This window comes from Synchiropus splendidus, chromosome 9 (genome assembly GCF_027744825.2).
Source record: "Synchiropus splendidus isolate RoL2022-P1 chromosome 9, RoL_Sspl_1.0, whole genome shotgun sequence".
In the NCBI taxonomy this organism is placed as follows: domain Eukaryota; kingdom Metazoa; phylum Chordata; class Actinopteri; order Syngnathiformes; family Callionymidae; genus Synchiropus; species Synchiropus splendidus.
Window position 1 is genome coordinate 17,469,051 of NC_071342.1, and position 21,959 is coordinate 17,491,009.

General features: G+C 46.9%; 1 protein-coding gene across 1 annotated transcript in view; it reads left to right on the forward strand.

The window, feature by feature from the left end:
* The first annotated feature begins 765 nt into the window (after positions 1–765).
* jag1b (jagged canonical Notch ligand 1b) overlaps positions 766–21,959 on the forward strand; it is a 28,547-nt gene continuing 7,353 nt past the window's right edge. The window contains exons 1-19 of the mRNA XM_053874496.1: positions 766–1,061; positions 1,179–1,484; positions 7,171–7,222; positions 10,089–10,346; positions 10,593–10,653; positions 13,087–13,217; positions 13,281–13,400; positions 15,036–15,149; positions 15,429–15,542; positions 15,619–15,732; positions 16,081–16,127; positions 16,519–16,692; positions 17,512–17,662; positions 18,253–18,417; positions 19,131–19,244; positions 19,341–19,454; positions 19,628–19,741; positions 20,506–20,622; positions 21,248–21,275. Coding sequence (XP_053730471.1) covers positions 1,005–1,061; positions 1,179–1,484; positions 7,171–7,222; positions 10,089–10,346; positions 10,593–10,653; positions 13,087–13,217; positions 13,281–13,400; positions 15,036–15,149; positions 15,429–15,542; positions 15,619–15,732; positions 16,081–16,127; positions 16,519–16,692; positions 17,512–17,662; positions 18,253–18,417; positions 19,131–19,244; positions 19,341–19,454; positions 19,628–19,741; positions 20,506–20,622; positions 21,248–21,275 — 2,351 coding nt within the window. The 5' untranslated portion in view covers positions 766–1,004. The remainder of the gene's footprint in view (positions 1,062–1,178; positions 1,485–7,170; positions 7,223–10,088; positions 10,347–10,592; positions 10,654–13,086; positions 13,218–13,280; positions 13,401–15,035; positions 15,150–15,428; positions 15,543–15,618; positions 15,733–16,080; positions 16,128–16,518; positions 16,693–17,511; positions 17,663–18,252; positions 18,418–19,130; positions 19,245–19,340; positions 19,455–19,627; positions 19,742–20,505; positions 20,623–21,247; positions 21,276–21,959) is intronic.

Genomic DNA, 21,959 nt, shown 5'->3' on the forward strand with positions numbered 1-21,959 from the left:
ACCTCTTCCCTTCTGGAGAGACGTCACTCACTCGGCAGCCCCTCCCACATGCAGCGGCCACACACATAGAGGAACAGCGCACCTGCAGCAGACACTCTACATTCACTCCTACAAAAGACTATTTCAAGGCTTGGAACGCATTCTTTCTTTTTCCATTCATTGTAATGGGAAAAATCGATTCAGATTTCAAACAATTCGCCTCTCGAACGGCCGTCTGGAACGGATTGTGGTCGTGAACCGAGGTACCTATGTCTTGAATTTGAAAAAAAAAAAAAATCTACCTCCAACTAGAACCACTGCTCTAGAGGGAGTCGACCATCCATCCCACACGTTTTTGGCTTTCTCAGTTTGGTAGCATGTCAGAAAGGCCTTCTTAAACTGCTGCCTCTGCGACACAACCAACCTTGGATTTTTTAGCATTTCAGCTTTCCGGTTACTAAACATTTTTATGCCAAGACTTCATTCTGCGCACACAGCTAATGTTGCACACTTTAACAGTCAGTCCATGCCAGGAGGAGTGTCGTTAAACGTACAGATTTCAGCCTGCGGTTTTACACGCTGCAGGTCACAGTTCAGTCCCACTTTTTTATCCTCACTGCCACAGAGTGTCGAGCGGCAGCAGCGGCAGCCTTGAGAGTGTATGACTATGGTCATAGTGGCGGTGTGGGCGGTGACTCCCGGCTCGGGCTCATGAATAGGGAGGCAGAGCGAGCGCTCCCTCCCTGTTGAACTTGTGCGGGCTGCCTCACTTCTCCTGCACTCACCCAGTCAGTCAGTGGACGCCTCCGCCGCCGCATGGCTTCAGTGAGCGTGAGCTCTTCCCAGAAACGAGCGGAAAGCGCCTGAAGCGAGAGCGACTGGACATAGCACCCGGGCACCAGACGAAGGGACGCGGGTCTTCTATGAATCTCTGCGGGGTCCCGCTGGTGCATGCTTAGATCGAGGCTCTGGAGCCGAGTGTCGGCAGCACTAACGAGAGCCGAACCGCAGGAGAGTCCGGAGGCATGATTCTGAGAGCGAGCTCGGCCTTCACGGCCTTTCTGCTCTTATGTCTCACCGAGGTACGTCAGGGACGCGTTTACTGGGGGGAAAGGTCACGCGGTTCGGCGGCTCCTCTCTGCCTGCAGAAGTTGATAGACATGTTTTGGAGGGACTTTCTAATGGTTGTCGCTCAACAGGTGTCGGATGGATCGGGACAGTTCGAGCTGCAGATCCTGTCCATGCACAACGTGAAGGGAGAGCTGCAGAGCGGCGCGTGTTGTGACGGCTCGCGGAGCTCCGCTGACCGGAAGTGCACGCGGGACGAGTGCGACACTTTTTTCAAAGTTTGTCTGAAGGAGTACCAGTCCAGGGTGTCCGCCGCGGGACCCTGTAGTTTCGGAATGGGATCTACGCCCGTGCTGGGAGGGAATACGTTTGCGCTGAGGAGCTCGCTCAGGAGCGACAAGTCGCGGATTGTTTTGCCCTTCAGTTTCGCCTGGCCGGTGAGTGGCACACCTCTTCTGAGTCTGTTTTCATGGCAATTCTCCGCAATTACTGTCCGTCAGTGGAGAACAAGAGGCGCCTCTGGTCCAGTGAACCAGGTGCAGGTGTTGGTCAGAAGCTAGTCGTCAGATAACGCCGCTGTTTACTTGACGAACACGTCGTGGAAGGGGGTCGCGTTGCCTTGCTAAAAGGTTATTCATCTTGTGTTGTTGCTCAAACTAGTGCCTGCAACACTCTAAATACTGACTGGAAATATCGGAGAATGTAGTTTTCGGTTGTAATTCAGCAATAAATGGAGGTTGCTTAACCTTTCTTACTTGTCTAAGGTAGTTTTCCTGCTTTCTTTGCCCAAACTTTTGACTGTCAATTGGCACTGGTGTCATAATCCACTCGGTCCACAGTCAAACCCCACTTTTCTGGTTTCCTCATGTGCCTTTGCAGAGTCAATACATGAGCCTGTGGGAATGTTGTAGGTCTGTGAGAGCCTTTTTTTTTTTTGTGCTCTGCCGGAGCACAAAAAAAAGAAGAGGGCGCAGACTGAGTGGCCCCAAAGTTTGGCTAGAATACTCCCTGCCTGCAAGTGTAAAAGTTGATATGAGTCGCAGTTATACTTTCAATTCAAAGTTGAAGCTGAGCCGAAAATAAACATTGCCATTTAATCTGCATTTCTGTCGTCTCCAAAACAAAGCAGATCATTTCGGTGTCCACCATCTGATATCCAGTTTGGCAGTGCTCTCAGCAGGGTGCCGTGCAATTTGATATAGTCCCTTTTTTGTGCTCGCTTTGTACCTTTTGCTTCTTCAAAGAAAAACAACGGGCCACAAAGGTTTCTGTTTATATCCACGCTATGGTAACACTAGCTGGCAGCAACGCTCTGAGGCAGATTAGTTTCATCTTACAGGTTCAATACGGTCATTAAAATGAATCAAAAACTCGAGTTCAAATACTTTCTCGGGGGTTATATCCCCATTGTTTGAGATGACCGTGAAGTAAAGTTGTGTACAGTAGTTGAGGGGAAGAATAGAGGCTGATCTGTCACCCCTCACTTCCAGTGCTTCAATGAACATCCACAATCGCCAGGTTAGGTACGATATCGCTCTTTGTCCTTTTCATCAGTTGATTGTCGGCTGTGGACAGATGGTTGTGTGGTGCAATTGGGTTGTCGGGTACTCTGAGTTCATGAAGCCGTTCCCCCCCTTCATCCTCCGTCTCTTGTGAGCTCCATCAAGTTGGCCTCTTGTCCGGGCCAAGGGCTTTGTTTAAGTCACGCTCGGTTGGACCCCAGGCATCTCATCACTTTAACCTTGCCACCCACAGTAACCGCTGCACTTAATGAGGCTCCACACATGGGCTTCGATCAGGTAGGGCAAGAGCCAAACACTCAGCTGTATGCCGGTAGATGGGGGACCCTTACAGTCGCTGTATCGATTCTTTAATGTCAAGCCTGGGCTTGGGTCCTCGTGCTGTTTCCAGCGCGGACAATAGTCTGAGGATTACAGAGCACAATGGTTTTTGGCTCAGGCAAGCAACAGGAAGCTGCTGAAGTTTCTCTCTTGTCACTTTTTAAAGCATGTTTTCCCAATTTATCCACCAACATTGGACATTCTCTGAATTGTACTGGGTCGATCAAAGAGTTCAGAGTCAAGTCTGAGCATTCAAAAGTAATTTAATGTGCTCTCTCCTCCCTTTCACGAAGACTTGATCTGTTTTACAACATAATTGACCCATGTTTAAAGTTCTGCACGCTGCCTTTCTAATAGATTTGTTTGGAGCGATCTGAGAAGTTCAGGTGAGTTTTCTGAATTGTCAAATCGTCCTCGAGGGGAAAGAGCCGCTGGCAGCTCTGGCGGTAATGACATGTTTGTTTTATATAGTCTCCTCTGATGTGGCAGTTAAGTGCAAATGACTCCAGTGTGAGAGTGAAAAGAAATCTGTTCTTTTTTTTCCCCCCCTCCACCTCGCCCTTTTTAATAAGGTCTCTTAAAGTTTTCTTGTGGTGTTGTGGCAGTTTGTCATTGCATAATGAATGCAGGATCAGTCTGGGAAACGTAACGCTGACTGAGAAGTATCTGACTCGGCCTTACCTGTTTGTTTGCCGGATTGCTTAGTGACTCTTGAGAAAACACGCCGCTTGTTTTGTTTAATGGTTTCTGCCTGTCTATCCCCCTCTCGGGTCATGTTTTGATCTCGTTTCATTTGCAGTGCATCCAAATTCTGTTAGTGGTTTCCTTGCTTTAGTTGGCAGAAGGTGAGATTCCTTTGCTCGGGCGAGGCTCCGTCACATCCCAGCTGAGTCGTCTTTAAAAGGATTGTTAATAGTCTATAGATCGAGGAGTCTTTTTTTGTGTCTTGTTTGGATGAAAGCAAACAATGCATTCCTTCTCCACCGCCATTACAGGCTTAGCAAGCGATTATCGGAGTTGTCTTTTCATGACTGAGCCTGAAATTAATGGCAAACGGGGTGAGCTTCTAACCCATTATCGAAATTTCTCAGAAGCTCTCACCCATTATCCCAGTGTTTGATGAAGACTTTTATAGCGTGCCTTTCATTGCATGTCAGTTTTGACCTGAATAGGTGTTTGTGTATCAGAGATTGACGTCTTGAGCTCCGCTCGCGTGATTGAATCTGTGCTAGAAATCGCGCTTCTGAGAACATCCAGTAGTGGTGTTTGGCATCTGAACTGGAATGATCTTAGTTATGTTGCTCGTCTGTTGGACACTGTCATCTTGGCCCGGGAGAGATAAGAAGACATATGGCCACACTTACTGCTTCCTGAGTGAGTGTGTGTGTGTGTGTTTGTGCAGGAGAGGGCGTGCTCTGCAGTTCAGAGAGAAGTTGTGAGTCAGCTGGGAGCCTGGGAAAAGTGAACCTGGCAATAGCAGACCGTTTCTGACTGATAACCGCTGAGAAGTTATAGAGTGTTTGTAAATGAGGAGTCAGGCGCTATCTGATTCTCCGGGTCAGTTATTTGGTCTGGACCCGACTCCCCCTCTGACGACGAGCCTCCCTGTTAGATCAAGGCCCTCTGACATTGTTCTTGGACAAAACCAGCCCTCTTGAGACTCGTGTTTTCGCTGAGTGAAAGTGGAGGATGAAGCTTTGAAATGGGTGTGACTAGATATTAGCTGAATAGAAACCACTTATGTTTTTAAAAGCCCATCTTTTTAAAACACTGAACGAACATGATCTGTCCTGATGATGATCGGCAGCTACCATGTTGAGGCAAGTCTCCATCGGACAAGTTTGGGGTGTGTTTACGGGCCTGCAACAAAACGAACAATACTTAAACGTTGCGCTCCCATAGAACGCGACGTAAACCTGAACTGAGAACGGTTAGGTTTGCAGCATTTTAGGATCCCATGTTCTCAGTAGGAGATTGTGCTGGTCAAAACTGGTTATGTTGACCAAGTCATGTTGCAAAAAGAACCAAAAGAGTCCAGGGTTGATATTGTGTTGCCTGTGCCGTTGGGATGATGAATAATTTTCTTGTAAAAGAAAGTTTGCATTTGTCACGCTGGCTTCAGAGAAGCTCGTGTGGAAATGAGGTCTATCTTTGCGTGCGAGATTGTTCCCTTCGATTCCATTCTATGTTGACGAGTAGTTCCTGATTTGTGATGACTCATTTTGAGATACAGGAAGTTCATTGAGGAGTGGAATGATGTTTATATGTGTGACGTCAGTCTGTTCTATGTGGGCTTTCCCTCTGTATACTTGCTTTCTTTTGATCTAAAGAATAAGAGATCAGTGGTTTTAGAAAAGGTGTCACCAACACATTCTCACTCTGCGACCAATGGTGACATATAAGCTGTTTAAATCCAATGTTCCCTCCTGTGGTATTTCGTGACATTCAAAAGTGATCTTTGTTATCTTACTTGTGATGCTACATGGTATATGCACTACCTCATGTGACTTGACTCGGTAAAAAGCTGGTAATGTGAGTCCTGCTCATGGTCACGATGTGCTGTATATAACTAGTAACATCAAGTTGGATTCCAAGAGTGTGACCTTAAGGTGCACTACCCCGTGGCTTACCCTTTACTCCCAACCTTTTTTTTTAACTTGTCAGGAGAAGTGCCACCTACAGCATCAGGAAATGCCGTGGGAAGGGAAACATTTGATTTAGTTGAAAAGCCAATGCGTCACCCTGAGATCGTCATTTTAGCCTCACATAGAATTCCTCCTCCACCACTGACTCACAACAGAGGACACTGTCTGGTTTTCTTCTTGAAGCGTGAACATTCATCCGCTTACCAAATTCTCATCTGATTCCATTTCATTAGCATCACTTTCTTTGGATTATCGAAGGGCAACACTTTAACACGGCTCTTGGTTAGGATATCAGTATTCTTTGTTGTTGACCTAGTTTTTAGTGTACTTCAAGTTAGTTTTAGTTTTTTTAAATTCAAGAGACTTGGTCCGGGCCAGGTTTGGCCCGGTACGTCCTAGTAATCTGAGATTATCAGGATGTCAGTTTTGGACATGCAAAGGAACATGTTCCATTTAAAGCAAAGAGGCTTCATTGTCTTCTATGGCTCTGATTCTACTCTCAAATAAACGGCTGAGCACATAATTGTGATCAGCTTTTCCTTTTGACTCATGGCTATCTTATTGTGTGTGTGTGTGCGCCTTTGTACACGCAATTATTGCTGAGCTTTCTTTTATTTTTCCATGTCTGTTCTGCACACCAACACAGAAGTATATGCTCCCTCTACATTCTTGAACAGCGTCCAGCGTCGCTGGTGTCACTGCTGTGACATGGGCACTTGTATTAACTGATTAGGTATCGCGTTACTTCAGACTCTCCTGCTGCGCGAAGTGATTGAAGCCAACTAGTGACTCAGAGTTCTCAGAGAAAGCTGTCGCCACGGAGCGCAGCGTTTTAAATTATGGCCCTTCTGATTGCCGTGAAAAGCTGGCAGATCATGAGACGATTTTCTTGAGGAAAGAGCGAGGATTGAACGACTGACAAAACAAAGGTAAAGCCAGAGAACAGGGCTCGGCGGTGAGTCATGCCCTTTTCCCTCGCTTGAAAGTGAACAGGGGTTTTCCTCCCAGCAGGTTTGTTTACCATGAGGTCATCACAGCAAAGGGTGCCACTGTGGTAATGTAGAATATCTGAAATGCCTCCAAGCGGAGCAGTTAGGTGCGAGTGTGATTGTAACACGGAGGTGATTCTAGTAGGGGCTTGAACACTAAAACTGAATTAGCCTTTTATCACAACTGCATAGTTTGACTCTGGCGCTCGCAGGCTCATTGTTGGCTCCATCATGACTGTGGCACCGGGCGGTGCGAGGGTGTAAGATGATATTGGTGTGAGCGCTACCGACCCTGGATCAGACAAAGCGTTTTGGGAAATCAAGACAAGCCCTTGATAGCGTGAAGCTCCTCCTGTCTTCAGTTTTGTCCATTCCACTTTGTACCATAGCGAAGTCGGAATCATGCTCTGTGATAAGCATCTTAATAAGTGTAAAATTGGAAATAATGGAAAAATTGAAGAAGAAGAGCATGAGACGTCTTCTTTCTCAGGACATTGTACTTTCATTGACAAGCGGTTAAAGCATGTTGGAGCAGTGTCCGCAGTGGTCTTCCGCTTTTGAAGGCTGCTTGCATGAACACCGACGTTCCATATTTATGACCTGCTTCTTTCATAAATGTATTCTAACTGTCTGTCCTGTCTCCCTCAGAGATCCTACACTTTGATAGTGGAAGCCTTGGACTTCGACAACGAAACCAGCGGTAAGTGTCTGCTATCTCCATCTCGGCCTGCACTTTTTCGTCACTTCTACTCCCAGTTGTGTTGAAGGATGGAGAAGGAAGTTCCTCTTCCGTTTGGTCCACTGGGTGTGTGTGCGCGTCTGACAGAAGAAAGTGTGTTGACAGGTGACTGTAAAGACCAAGAGCAGGGCAGGAAAGAAAGAACAAGTGGGGACAGGGTTGACCGCTGCCGACCGTGTAGGAAACGCCGAGGTCTGCACTCTGGGGGCGGGGGGACTAACTTCTCGATGACAATGTTTTGATTCCACCGATGACTGATGCTGCCAGCGCTGGTCTCGCTGTCACTGAGGCGTTTAACGCCAACGCTGCCGTCGTATTTCAACAGTACAGGCGCTGTACTGGTACCAGCACTCGAGTAATGGTGAGATCAAAAGTAAGAAATAGTGGGATAAACTTGATGGTATGTGCTGATGTTGCTCATGATGGTTCCAGTCCCCTCCTTCTGCTTGTTTATGCAGGTCTGCTTGAGGTCAACAAGGTTTCGTCCTTTTCTGCTGTATTTGCCGCTCCCTGGAGAGCTATTAGGGCCGTGGTGTGAAAAGCCCACTGAATGTATGCACTCGATACTGCTTGGGCCCCCCTCACAGCTCTTGGTCCAGCACCAAAGGAGGTTTCCGTGATCATGGTTGAAGCCAGTGTTATGAAGTTATTTAAAAAAATGTTTGTTGGATTGATGGTTTTAGACGATTATGAAGCGTTGGATAATATCGGTGCATAATATCGGTGCTTTTAGCATGATATTAAAACGCGTTGTGCCCGAGTCTGACCTCTCCGTACACTGGTGTGTGATTTATGCTTCGCTCCAAGCCAGGCAGCAGGTAGTAAGGATGTGTTACTCCTCGCACTGCAGGTTGGCGGTCGGTAGAGAAATGCCTCACAGTTGAGCTCTGGATTCCTGAGTGCTGCGAAATGTTACCAGGTCCTGTGATTTCTCTGCCCCCCAGCCCCCCAGCCCCCACACAAATACACAGTAAATAAGTGACAGAGAACTATCGGCCACATTGCATCAGAGGACTCACCCCGCGGTCAGACCCCTCTGCGCACTGTAAATAACGTCCCGACACCATTTTCATTCACTCCCAGGTGGAAGATTTGGGAATAAAACGAGCGCTTCATGCGCGGCGCGAGGCGGCGTTGTCACGAACACGTGTGAAAGTAGTATCTGGACGGCTGGCAGAGCTCGCTTTGCTCAGTATGAATGTGTTTACTCTGCGTGTGAAGCTCATTATGGCTCGCAGGTTAGTCCTTGCCCGCCTGACAGGGCCGTGACCTCTTCTTGTTTGACGAGAGCTAAAGTCTCTTTCTTGTAATATCTTTGCGGATCACAACACAAACTGAGAGTCGGGAGACGATGATTGATGCTTTGTGACTCTGAAAGCTTTTCTTACTTTTGTCTACAAAATGGTATAAAGTGCTGACGGTGCGTTGGCTGGCTTCCTGGGAGCGATTGTGGCGTTCAGGCTGTAATTTATGCCGGGTCGTGGTCCTGCCCTGCATGTCTGAACACACACAGTGCTCAGCCCGAGACTGGCAATATCCTTGTGTTGTAAACCAGGGAATTACCAAACAAACACGGCCTGGAATGGGAACTGTGAGAAGATTGCCTTTTAGAGTGCCTGTTTCCTTTTTAAGCTTGTCTTCACTTCTCTGTCCTTTCACTACAAGCCTCCATTCATTTACTGAAGGCCCTTTTTTCACTTAGACTGTGTGACACAAAAACTGTTTTTTGTTAAACCGATTAAAGAGTTTTTTCTGCTGACTTTTCTTTCAGTGCTGCTCAGGTTTTTGCCGTTACAAGGTTTCTTCAAGTTCCATATTTGAAGAAGCTGAAAGACAAATCTTTTTTGACATCCTACGTGGTCTCAAATAACTCACAACCTGTGTCTCAGTGGTCTGAAAGAGATGGAAATGATAGTAAATTGGTTCAGATGAGAATAACCTTGTCTAATCCCACACACAAGCATCATTTGTGTTTACTGGATTTCATGACAATAGACATGATGGATGAAGAAGAACACAGATGGAGATCAACTTTTGATCAGGAACAGATCGTGTGGCTGAAAACATCAAACCTTTAAGTTGCCATTTTTAATGGTTTCCTCTGGAAGTAGTAACTAAACACAGTGTTTGGCTGATGTGGGTTTTGAATTTTCTGCCCAGTGATTAGACACAATAGCCGTGTTTAAATATTGAAGCCACGTCTTCAAAGCATGGGTCTTCATGAATGTCAGGTTTGGCCCTTTGCGTCCTGACTTTAGCATGAAACTTAAGCAATAGAATACTGTATGAAGATGGGACTCAGGCCCGGGACGAATCGTTGATGGGTGTCTTTGAAATGTGTAAAATCGAAGTAGCACTATGGAATACTTTTAGAATTTGCAGAAACTGTTTAACTATGGCTGAAGAGGTATCACAAACCAACATGGCAACACTTTTTCCTCAATTACACATCACAGGACGTCATGTTTTTCGTCACAGTCTTTGACCAGAAATCCCTTATATGTGGCTTTTGCTACACATACAGACTTGACCTCTGATCTATCGACCGCTGCCTTGGTCCTTTGCGATAAACATGCAGCTGATTTTGAGTGCCCGTCCTCCTCCGCCACCTCGAGTCTCATGGGATGAGCGTCCATGATGATTTAGTATTGCCTTTCTTGAGTTAAAAAACTGTCATGTAAACCCTGCTAATGTCAGCTTGTACTGTAGCGCCTGGCAACACTGGCTTGTCTGAGCTTGTCTGTAAAGGGATGAAGGGTGTACATTGTTTCAAGATAAAAAAAAAAAGGTCGCACTCCCCCCGACTAATGGTGTCATCTGTTTCTAGGGTCAGATGGAAAGTTGATCGAGAAAGCCTTCCACTCAGGAATGATCAACCCCAGCCCCCACTGGCAGAAGCTGACCCACAACGGCCCCGTAGCCCAGTTTGAATACCAGATCCGCGTCAGCTGCGACGAGCACTACTATGGCTTCGGCTGCAACAAGTTCTGTCGGCCGAGGGACGAGTTTTTTGGCCATTACACGTGCGATTACAATGGAAACAAGACGTGTCTGGAAGGCTGGTCTGGACCGGACTGCACCACAGGTGAGGCCAACAACGTCAGAATTTCCCTCTGTGAATAATTGCCGCCGCTAGACTTTAATGTGTGATTCACACTGTCTCGACGGTGGACTCTCACCCCCTCCAGTGACCCTGAGTAAACACGTGCTATCAGTAAATGCACCAGGTGTTGGTGTGTAACACCGTTCACAACATAGATGGGGCTAAATCTCACAATAACAAGTCTAAAGTGGTGTGAAACGAAGTATAATTCTCTTCTTTCTATCGCAGCAATTTGCCGCCAAGGCTGCAGCACGGAACATGGATCCTGTAAGGAACCAGGTGGATGCAAGTAAGTGCTGTCTTCTCTGATTTCCGTTTATTTGAGGATGGATTTATGGTGTTGGCAGACGGGAGATGTCAAAAGCCGTAGACCATTCTCTTCATATGGATCACCTGCTGGAGCTCTGTCGGATATGTAGAGTGGAGCCAAGCAGTGGCTTGACCTTGGCATGAATATCTGTGTTCTTCATTTCTTTTTTGGCTCGACCAGACGTTGCGCTGAGGCAGGGCTGGTACTGACGGAGAATAAACTTATTGCGGAAAGGAGCGATGTGTTTCCCTCTAATGAACCGAGCGTTATCAGTCAAATCACGCGTAACATTGAGATGAGTCTCAAAAGTGTATTGTTTGTGTAGCTAATGGCTTCCTAATGGTGTTTATGCGCACAGCCAGAGGAAAAGCCAGGCACAGATGGATATCGAAGCAGGAGCATTGTGTTTAGTCGCGCCGTACCCTCATCCTGCTCCTTCCGAGCGCTTCCCAGAGCCCTGTTGCTTCCTCAGTTGTCTGATCAAGCAAAGTCTTAAGTTTGCTCCACCGTTGTTTCTCTTCCCAAGCGGGTGACATCATCTGGTTGCTTTTCGCGGCCGTTCTCAGAGCGGGGAGTTTAATTGTTTTCTCTCTAGACAGGTGTGGCTGTATTCAAAGCTCTGGGGTTAAAGCTGCTCCGCTTTGCCAACAAACTCTCCCAGCGTGCTCTGCTAGTTACTTTCTCATGGTGAAGTGTTATACAACTGCAGAGCACAACAACAATGTTGGCTGCAGGGCAGGGCAGCCTCCTCATCATTGACTGTAACTCCGCACAGACACTGCTAATAAGGCTCCTTGGGATTTTCTGCTGGCCTGGAATTCCCAACTATTTCCCCCACTTTTATTGAGTTTTGAAGATTACTGAGATTTACAATCAATAACATAGTGCTAGCATGGCAATGCCCTGTTATTTGCCTCAAATAAAAAGAGATTTGGATAAGTGGAATCAGGTCATCCATCTTCCCTTGTCTCGCTCCGTTTCATAGTTAGTCTTTAATGCTGCGTGTAAATACTCATATTCCATTGGTTAAAACCAGTTCTGGTGGAACTTTGATGACAATGTGAAATTAGCATAATGTGTATTAAAACATGGGAACGTTCCAAACCGCCTCACACGGTGTCGTCAATAGAAGGTAGCAGGTTAAACCCGTCTCCTATTGTTTCAGAGCTGAAATGGGATGAGACTCGATTAGTTGCAGTTGTTGCTCTAAATTGAACCATTTGCGGATTAATCCGGCGTAACGTATCCTTAGTCGCATTTGGAAGACATTTGGAAGAATTCTGACATGGATCCAAAATGGGACTTTGTGGTTTGGGGTTAACCTTGTTGGGGAACTGTGGCTCTATTACGGAGGGTGTAGTCAGAATTTGAATCATCATTTTGCTTAGTAATTTGCTTACTTGAAATTTCAATGCATTTTTACGTCAAACATTACGTACAATATGCAATGTTTAGAAAGAAGCAAAAGTTTTGTGTCAACGAAATGATGAAATGTTTGCTACGGGTCTGCCGCCGATATTTTTAGCTCATTATGACTAGGTTGTCAATTGACTCTGAAAGTGCGTCTCCAGTGCAGCGGAGTACAATGGCACATTCCGTGGTAATTTAGCTGTGTAATAACTGTAAATGATTTGGGACCCCGCTGGGGGCGGGATCCTGGCTTACTTCGCGTTGAGTGGATTAGCACACTTTTAAGGACGGCCTCTTTAATCGCACACTGAGGTTTGCTTAACCACGGCGTTTATTTTTACAGCCCATCCATTTCTTGAGGCTAATCAGTACACCGCCCCCCCGACCCGTCCCCAAAGTGGACACTCTGCTTCCTGTCGCTCCACGACAGCAACTGTGTCGCCACTTGGTCACCTGTTTTAAGAGCCGACTTATCAGTCACGGTGCATTGCTGCCTTTATGGCGGCGCGCTGGGGGAAAGAAAAGGCACCATTATCAGTGTAATTATGGACCTGGACATGTCCGCGGTCGGCAGATTGAGTTCCTCTGTTCAGGCCCGGGGCATGAGCCAGACTCCAGACTCATGGGAGTCACGATGATCCACAGTGTAACAGCAGAGACGAGAGCTTAGCGCTGTTCCCTGCGAGAGGCTGCCGCTGCCAAGCCACAGGCACAGTGTTGTTAAAGAGCGCGTCTGGCCGCATGCTAATGTTAGCCGTGCTAAATTCCCATTGGAAGTGTAATTTACTGTTTTGGCTTTTTTTTCTGCTTGCTAAAAATGCTAAATAGTCCACTGTTTCCCTGTTCCCAACTATTGTTTTAAAGGCTGTTGCATAAACACCCCGTGACTGAAGTGGTCTTTAAGCTGCAGTCCAGTTTGTTCGACAGTTTTCTCCCACTGCTGATTGTGAATAGCTCAATGATCTGTTCGATTAATAAATCCTCTTTCTGAATGTGTTGCAGATGCCTGTACGGGTGGCAGGGCCAGTATTGTGACAAGTGTATCCCCCACCCGGGCTGCGTCCACGGCACCTGCGTGGAGCCCTGGCAGTGCCTCTGCGACACGACCTGGGGAGGACATCTGTGCGACAAAGGTACGCGCGTTCTTTTCCACTGCGTTTGACCTTTACCAAGAAGTCAAACCAATCCCTTCACAGATCTGAACTACTGCGGCACTCACCAGCCCTGCCTGAACGGAGGGACGTGTATCAACACAGGACCTGACAAGTACCAATGCACGTGTGCTGAGGGCTACTCTGGAGCCACCTGTGAGAGAGGTGAGCGATAACATCAGCTGTCCATTTCTCCTCTGAATTATGGCTTGTAGGGGTGTTGGAATTAGCTCATTTTGCACGGTTTTGAGTGAGGGACCTATTAGATGCCAGTCATTGGGCAATCTTACAAAATATTTCCTCCGAGCAACGGCAGTCACTCATCTCTTTCTCTTTCATTTAAGTGAAGGGGGGAGTGTTTACCTCACGGTCCAGATATGGACGTGTTGGCTCTTAAGCTGCTTTCAAGCTACGATAAAATGATGAAATAGATGATCTATGGCTTTGCCTACTTTCTGGAACATGTCATGAGGTGGCTTTGACATGATGCCAGTCGAACCCAAAACAGGATGTGTCATAGCAGCTGTCTTGTATCATGTAGTTGCATTTCTTCTTCTGTTTCTATCTCAGTCTTTATTATTGTTTTTGTTTTTAAATGACCATTAATCATGTAGTCATTTGAAGTGTGAAGCCCTAACTTGAGTCACAAATAATTCCAATCCCTTCAACTCCTGCGAAGAGCTAAATTGAACTGGAGGTTGTTAGTTTTCTGCCTGTGGACAGGAGGTCAGAGGTGCCCCGAGTTTGTAATCAGAGGAGGTGGTAACTCGCCAATAATCTGTTTCCACTTCAACACGAGTGGCCCCCCATGTCAGGTAATCCACGGGCTGGTGATCTGAGGCGGTTCATCCTCGTCCTACTCTGGAAACTCTGGTTCAGCTGCTGCCTCCACTTTCTGGAAACATGATGGGGTTTTGTTTCCTCATTAAATTTGAGACTCGCCAGGTGCTGACAGCTTCACTGCAAAGATGTCACGAAACGGCACCCTTCCTAACAGGAGGTCCACGGAAGAGGACCCTCATGTCACACTGCTCTCCCTCCTCCGCGGCATTCCCTCGATCAACTCACCAGTTCACCAAGTCAATCATTGATTCAGGATTCATTTGAGACTTGTTCATCCTTAACTCTCTCCCATCGAATAGTGGCCGATTCTTTCCCGCTCACCGCCCCCCCTTGCTCTCCCGCCACTCAGACAGAATGGCGGGGAGTCAGAGGGAAGTCACGGTACGTTGGTCGGGTCAACTTAGCATGAACGATGATTTCCTGGTGGGGTGCTCTGTCAGATGGATAATGCCAGTGAGATGGGATGATTGGAGCGGGTTTTCGGAGCAGGAGTGGAGGGAAAGATGTGAGGCGTGAAGTCCGATTTTTTTTTTTTTGTGAGGTGATTCGTTTCTGTCTCTGACTTTTCATTTCATTTACTACCGTTTATTACTTTAGTGATATTAACTGGAGAGAAATGAGAAAATGTGTTGTCAAACAAGATTTATTGAATTTTCTGAAACCATCTTTATAAATTTAATTTTGTGAGATGTGCTTATGATACGATGAGTTTATGATACCTTAAAATTGATATTTGATTATGTATGTTTGATTTAGACACATACTGCATTCAAAGTCCTGGTAAACCTCGGAATCCCATATGGAAATGTGTGTTCTTTTTAGGGGAGTTTTATTATATTTTTGTTGTTGATGTCTCACTAAAATACACAATTATGTAGAAAAGCCTTTTTTTTCCTTTAACTCTTCCTGTTTTCTAGTCGAATGTTTGCAGTATGCCTAATATATTTTCTTTTTCAGCGGAACATGCCTGTCTGTCTAACCCATGCTCCAACGGTGGCGTCTGCTCTGAAACCAGTCAAGGCTACGAATGTCAATGTGCTGCGGGGTGGAGCGGTCCCTCCTGCACCATCAGTAAGAAGATCACACAGAAAAACTGCTTGTACTTTCTCTTAAACCGTTTTCTTATTAATCGGGATATTGATCGGAATTATGAGTCGCCCGAGTTTTTGCTGTCAAACTGAAGCTACAGTGACCCAGAAATGGCCAATTAAAATCTTGAACTCAAATTTGATTATGAAGTACTGAAGGTGTAGTCTGTTGGTTCTTGCTCAGGGCTTGTTTTGGTTTTTGAACCTTTATCCCAGCCATCACGTTTGTGTTGCTTCATGTGTTTTGTTTTACTCCGCGCAGACATTGACGATTGCTCCCCGAATCCCTGCAACCACGGAGGAACCTGTCAAGATCTAGTGAATGGCTTCAAGTGCCACTGTCCTTCGCAGTGGTCCGGGAAGACATGTTTGATAGGTGAGCCGGGCTGCTGCTCAAAGCTGTCAGCAGCACATGCCAGTGCCACTCATGCCCTCCTCCTCTACGTCTCTAGATGCCAACGAGTGTGAAAGCAAGCCTTGTGTTAATGCCAACTCGTGCCGCAACCTGATTGGAGGATACTTCTGCGACTGTGTTCCCGGTTGGTCGGGGCAGAACTGCGACACCAGTGAGTAGGCTGCTGTCGCCTGCACCTGTCTGCTTTCTGCTTCCTTTTACAGGACTTTAATGTGACAAAAAAGCTGCGTATGAGAGTGCGAGGCGAGTGAAAACCAGCCTGTGTGTGTGGCCTGATTAGAAGTTGCTCAAAACAATCCCAGGACTTGGCAGCCGACGCAGTTGCTCAATGCAGCTAGTCAAACTGTTTCTGCAGCCATGTTATCTAACGCTCGTAAAGCTCTTTTAAGCTGCTACAATGTTTTCACAGGCCCGCATCATGGGAAACGCACACTGAAGCACAGACTTGTTTTCAAGAGAAGGGACATTCAGAAGTAATCCCCTTTCCTCTTTCTTGCAGATATAAATGACTGTAGCGACCAGTGCCAGAACGGGGGAACTTGTAAGGTATGTGTGCCGAGCTGCTCTCCCTGCTGTCGCCAGTGTTTCCCGCTTTTCTGCTGATGTCATTCGAAGCGGTCGATGGAGTCGCTGCTGCGAATTGTTTTCTCTCACTCTCTGGGACTGGAGCAGATTCCTCTTTGAAATGGAATCTAAAGGGTAGTGGGTTCATAGGGGTTTCTGAGGGAGGGACGCACAAGTTCCTTGACCACACTGGATTATGTTACCAAAAACATTATTGTGTTCAGTCCGTGCCAGGAAAATGTGTTGAAATAATTGTGGAACCGTGATAATGTCCCGCCAAACTCGCTGCGCCTCCTCCCCCCAGTCTTCTATGCAAGCGTCATGTTGCTCTTAAACCTGTCATTGAAGTTACATTTTGTTTTCCCTCTCTCAGGACTTGGTGAACGGCTATCGCTGCATGTGCCCACCTGGCTTCGCCGGGGAGCACTGCGAGCGTGACATCGACGAGTGCTCGAGCTCGCCGTGCCTCAACGGCGGCCGCTGCCAAGACGAAGTGAATGGCTTCCAATGTCTGTGTCTAACTGGCTTCTCAGGAAATCTCTGCCAGGTAAGAAGAATTCAAAACAATTCATTTTACAAAAGTGTCTTGTGACTGATGTCTTTTTTTTTTGGATCAACTTGTATTGAAGCATGTTAGCACTAAGCTATATTAGCACTGCTGCGCAGTTGCTATGCTAAAGCTTTAGCTCACATTACTCTTTAATTTGATGCTTTAATTATTCAGTTATTCTGACCTTCTGCCATTTGATGCTTCAGGATTTGTTCGTTTAAGTATGACATCTTTTCGTACTTGTAGCCTGTAGGTTTGAATTTAGGTATGATTGTGCTTCATAACTTTTGTTTTTGCGATCAAACATGTATGAGATAGATAAGATTGTTGTTTGTTGCTGCGCCATACTGATATAAAATGTATATTTAAAAAGAAAAATGTTAGATGAAAGAGTTTGTGTTGATACTAGTCTGAAAATGTGCTATATAAATAACTTTTCGCCTGTGCAGTCCTCCCAAAAATCACAAGCATCCTCAGCCTCTGCTTTCCCGCCCCTCCTCAGTACTTTTGCTGTCGATTTTTTCCGGCACCACCCTCTTAAATGCCTGTTGTTCCACAGCCTTTTTTTTTTTTTTTTTTTTTTTTTTTTTTTGAAGGAAATGCTTTGCTGAAGCTGCTCCTGGCTACAGCAGAATGCATTCCATAAACCAGACTCTGAGGACGGCTCCTATGTCTCTGCCTTGTTTTTCCCCTTTTCCCTAAAAAGTGTGTGTTGTTTCCTGGCTCGGCCTGTAGGGAGGATACTGAGGGGCTTTTTCTACCGTTTAATGAAGCGGCAACTCTTTGGACAATGGGGTTCACTTCTGTCTCTTTCAGCTGGATATCGATTACTGCTCCCCAAACCCGTGTCAGAACGGAGCGCCCTGCTTCAACCTTGCCACCGACTACTTCTGCGCCTGTTCGGAGGACTATGAGGGGAAAAACTGCTCTCACCTCAAGGACCACTGTCGGACCACCACGTGTAAAGGTGCAACTCCAGACGCTTTTCTCCTTTTTCCATGAAAGGTGTTCCAAGATTGAGGCGGGGGGGGACCTTATGTTTTGAGTTTGCCGTCCCCTTGATGAATCCCCCCCTACTGAGCATTTCAATCAATTCTCACTGGCGCTCCGTGAAAATCTGGCAGCCCTCTGATCACACCGTGTGTGTTCCTGGTAACGACTTGGTGGGCTACCTCTTCTCCCCCCCCCTCGACGGGTCTACACATATTTTTCTGTGTGTGAGTGTAATTGAGTGAGTGGACCAACCACAGAGTCAGATACCATACGCTGGGATTCTTTCCCCTCTTGGCAAGGATTGGGTGATTACAGGGGACAAATTCACCCCCGCTCTGCTAACCTGATCAGACAGGGGGAAAAGCTTTCAGAATGCACAGGATCAGTCCAGATTGCTTATGAAAGAATAACAGCTTATTCTCTTATCACTTTTTTCTTCCCATCGTGCCGATAGTTTTGTGGGAAGTTGATTTTAAATCCTCGTTGTTGTTTCATGGCTCCGCTTTTCGTGTAATCCACTCTCAAACCACATTGAATTGATTCCAACGTGTGTCTTCGGTGCAGTGATTGACAGCTGCACGGTTGCCGTGGCGTCCAACAGCACGCCAGGAGGCGAACGCTACATCTCCTCGAATGTTTGCGGACCCCACGGGCGCTGTCGGAGCCAAGCCGGCGGCCAGTTCAGCTGCGAGTGCCAGGAAGGATTCCGGGGCACCTACTGCCATGAAAGTGAGTGTGCTGACAGATGCACACATGTAAATCAAGTCAAATGTTGTTTGTCTAGCAGTGAATCACGACATAAGTCACTTCAAGGCACTGATGAGAGATTGAAGTCTGTGTTGGCAGATTTACCCGACAGCTAGCTAAGAATCGTACCACGTCCCATTGATCTTAGTTATGAATTAAAATTAAAGAGTAGACGAAAGTGGAACTTGAAATGTGATGACGCTGTTGCAACTGGAACTGATGTAATGGCGATGTTACTTCTTACTGATGTCTACTTCCATGCGGATGTCAACATTAATGGCATAAGCATTAACTTCTGCTTCCTAATCCCAATGAAACCCTCATTGTCAGAAAGCTTTTGCACATTTCACCACGCTAAGTCTATGTTTAAATGCTGGAGGCTTGCTGTTTTGGTGCGACGAGGAGATTTGCTTTGATAAAGACAAGGGTAATCTTCGATGAAAAGTAGCATAAAGGAGGCTGCACTTGCTTCCTGATCATTTTTCCCTGGTCAAAGATGGCTTCAGAGGATCAGCCATTCTCTACCGAGCGTGTTCAGACATGCGGTGTGCAAGCAAGATTAGCGTGGCTACTGAAGTTGTCGGCCACTTCATGTTTTCACCTGATCCTCAGTGATATTGCCACGGTTGTGACACAGCTAAAGATGCTTGCGTCTTGGTTTGACCAAAGGCTGACGGCGGCGCTTTCCTTCGTAGATATTAATGACTGTGAAAGCAACCCGTGTCGTAACGGAGGAACCTGCATCGACAAGGTCAGCGTGTACCAGTGCATCTGCGGCGACGGCTGGGAAGGCGACCACTGCGAAATCAGTAAGCGCCACCTCCGTATCTCTGCCCCTCTCCAGACGCTCGATCGGTGTTCATTCATTCATTTTCTCATCAATCTCTGTCCCACGTCTCCATCAGACATTGACGACTGCCGCACCAACCCCTGTCTAAATGGCGGCACATGTCGAGACCTGGTGACTGATTTCTTCTGCGAGTGCAAGAATGGCTGGAAGGGAAAGACGTGCCACTCCCGTAAGATCCCTTTTTCTTGTTTTTTTCTCCACGCCCATATAGTCTGTCCGTGCAGGCTTATGGTATGTGCTGATGGCTGTGTGTAATCACTCAATCCAGCAATGTATACAGCCAGTTTATTCAGACCTGATGCACAGTTTAACACCAGATTGATGGTTGAACGCTTCCTCTAGGGGAGAGTCAGTGCGATGGTGCCACTTGTAACAACGGCGGCACCTGCCACGACGAGGGCGACACGTTCCAGTGCAAGTGTTCCCCAGGATGGGAGGGGACGACGTGCAACATCGGTGAGTCACGCAGTCATGTGGTGAGAGCTGCTTTCTTGTTTCTCAGCTGAGTGAAGTACAGTCAAGTCAGCTTGCATTGACGCAGTATTTGAATTTGCAACTGAAATAAAATCGCTAAACGTCTTGTGCAACCCTGCCGCGCTTTCCCAAATACCCCAGTGGGAATAAGATCAGGAGCATTTCCCAGCCCATGCGACAGTTATGCACTTAAATAACTATGTTTTTTGGATAGTCATTTGTGCTTAAAATTGGAAATAAACAATAGAGATGCTCTGTGAATTGTGGATTAACCTCTGTCTTTAGAGAAATGTCTTGCTTGGGCTTCACAGATGACGTATCTAATCCAATGGGTATGGATTATTCCTTTGCTGAACTCTGTACTTGATGCCTCATGTGTCCAGTGCTGGTGGTGCAGTCACATCAACTTGAACAAACTTGCATGTCTCTTATTAGGTTTGATTGTCTTTGCTGTTTTACTGCAAGCTCAAAACTCTCTCTGCATATTTTAATTTAAGTTAAAGGAGCTGCGGTTGGAAAGGCAGCAGCGCCTCCACTCCAACATTAACATCTCGTTCCACTCAGTCAGCGCCGCGACGCATATCATTATTTGACTGATGAAGCGCCGGGACTCGTTTTAGCGTAGCGCCCCTGACGCGTTCGATATCGCTCCAAAATCGCTGAGTAGTCCGACTCGCCTTTGCCGAGTCAACACGACCAAAATAAGATTTCTGAAGACTAAAATAAACTTCTTCTCCGACCCGCAGCCAAGAACTCCAGTTGTCTTCCAAACCCCTGCGAGAACGGAGGGACCTGCGTGGTGAAGGGCGAGTCCTTCACCTGCGTCTGCAAGGAGGGCTGGGAGGGCCCCACCTGCACCCAGAGTAAGTTTGGGACGGTTACGCGAGGGGAAACCGCAAAGGTGGACTCCTGTGTTTGATTAGCTGGAGTTCCTCTTCCTACTCCTCTTGATCTCTATCTTAAAAAAAACCCTCTTTCCTCTCGGGCGGTTGCTGGCCATGAGAGAAGAAAGAGGAGGGAGAGAGGGGTGCAAACGCAGGAAAGTGGAGACAGATGTTTCTCCCTATTGTCCAACACACACCCGTCTCTCCCCACTCGCTTCTGCATTCCTGTCCAAACAGTGACATGTCTGCTTGTTCTGCTGCGGCTCCCCTGCCCTGAGCACAAGTATTCCAGAACATGAAATCCCCGACATCGGTTTGGGGGGAAGACTGAGAGTATGGGTGTGGAGCCGGTGCCAGTGAGGGGTGGGGGGCGGAGCCTTTCTTATTTTTGTCGACATTGTGCGCTGCCTATGTGGTTTGATCTACTTGTGTTGTTAATAAGAATAATCGGGCGACGCAGAGTCCAACCAGCCCAACACGCCTCTGCACACGCAAGCTGAGACGTGCTCTCTGCCGTCATGTGCACAAAACACTCATGAAAGGAGACACAACCCACTCATTACTCTCCTCTCTCTGTCTCTCTCTCCTTCTTTTTCTCTTTCAGATACCAACGACTGCAGTCCCCACCCATGGTAAGTGGAAGCCAAACATTTCCTGTAGATTGGGAGCGATGTAAACAGGGCGCCTCTCCTGTAGATTCCTATATTCTCACCTGCCTCGCTCTCACGGCCTCTGCGCTGATACACCCTTCACTGTCATCCTTTGTTGGTGAACTCCCAGCTGGGACACCGTTAAACCGCACACAGCTCCCTCCCAAACTTGTCAGTTAAATTGCTCCTGCGAAACCACGTAGGAAACATGTCGCTTAGTTTAGCCGATACCAATATTTGTCGGCACAACACTGCTGGTTTCATTCATGACAACACCACAGATTAAATGGAGGAAAGCCTTTCCTTGCACACACTTTCCCTTTGTTGTCAAAGGTCTCTGAAATTGTAACTGCGCTCGCTGTTCTCTTTTTTTGGGCCGTCAAAATTCATGCTCCTCTGAAGGTCACATGATCTGGTGTCGCAAGCGAAATATGTGGATATGTGTTGCTTTACATATCCTCATTTTCAGTAGTGCACAGATGTTAAAACGTTGATGTTTGACTTGATTCAGGTCATCGGACTTGGGCTTGTAGCTCCAGCTCTGACTGACTCGATGAATTGCCTGGCAATGACACCAGTCAGAACTGAAGAAGCCTTCAGTCCTATGTGAACAACAAGCGTTTGCTTTTATGTGATAGTGTTTCCGATAAGTCAGCAGAGCATGGT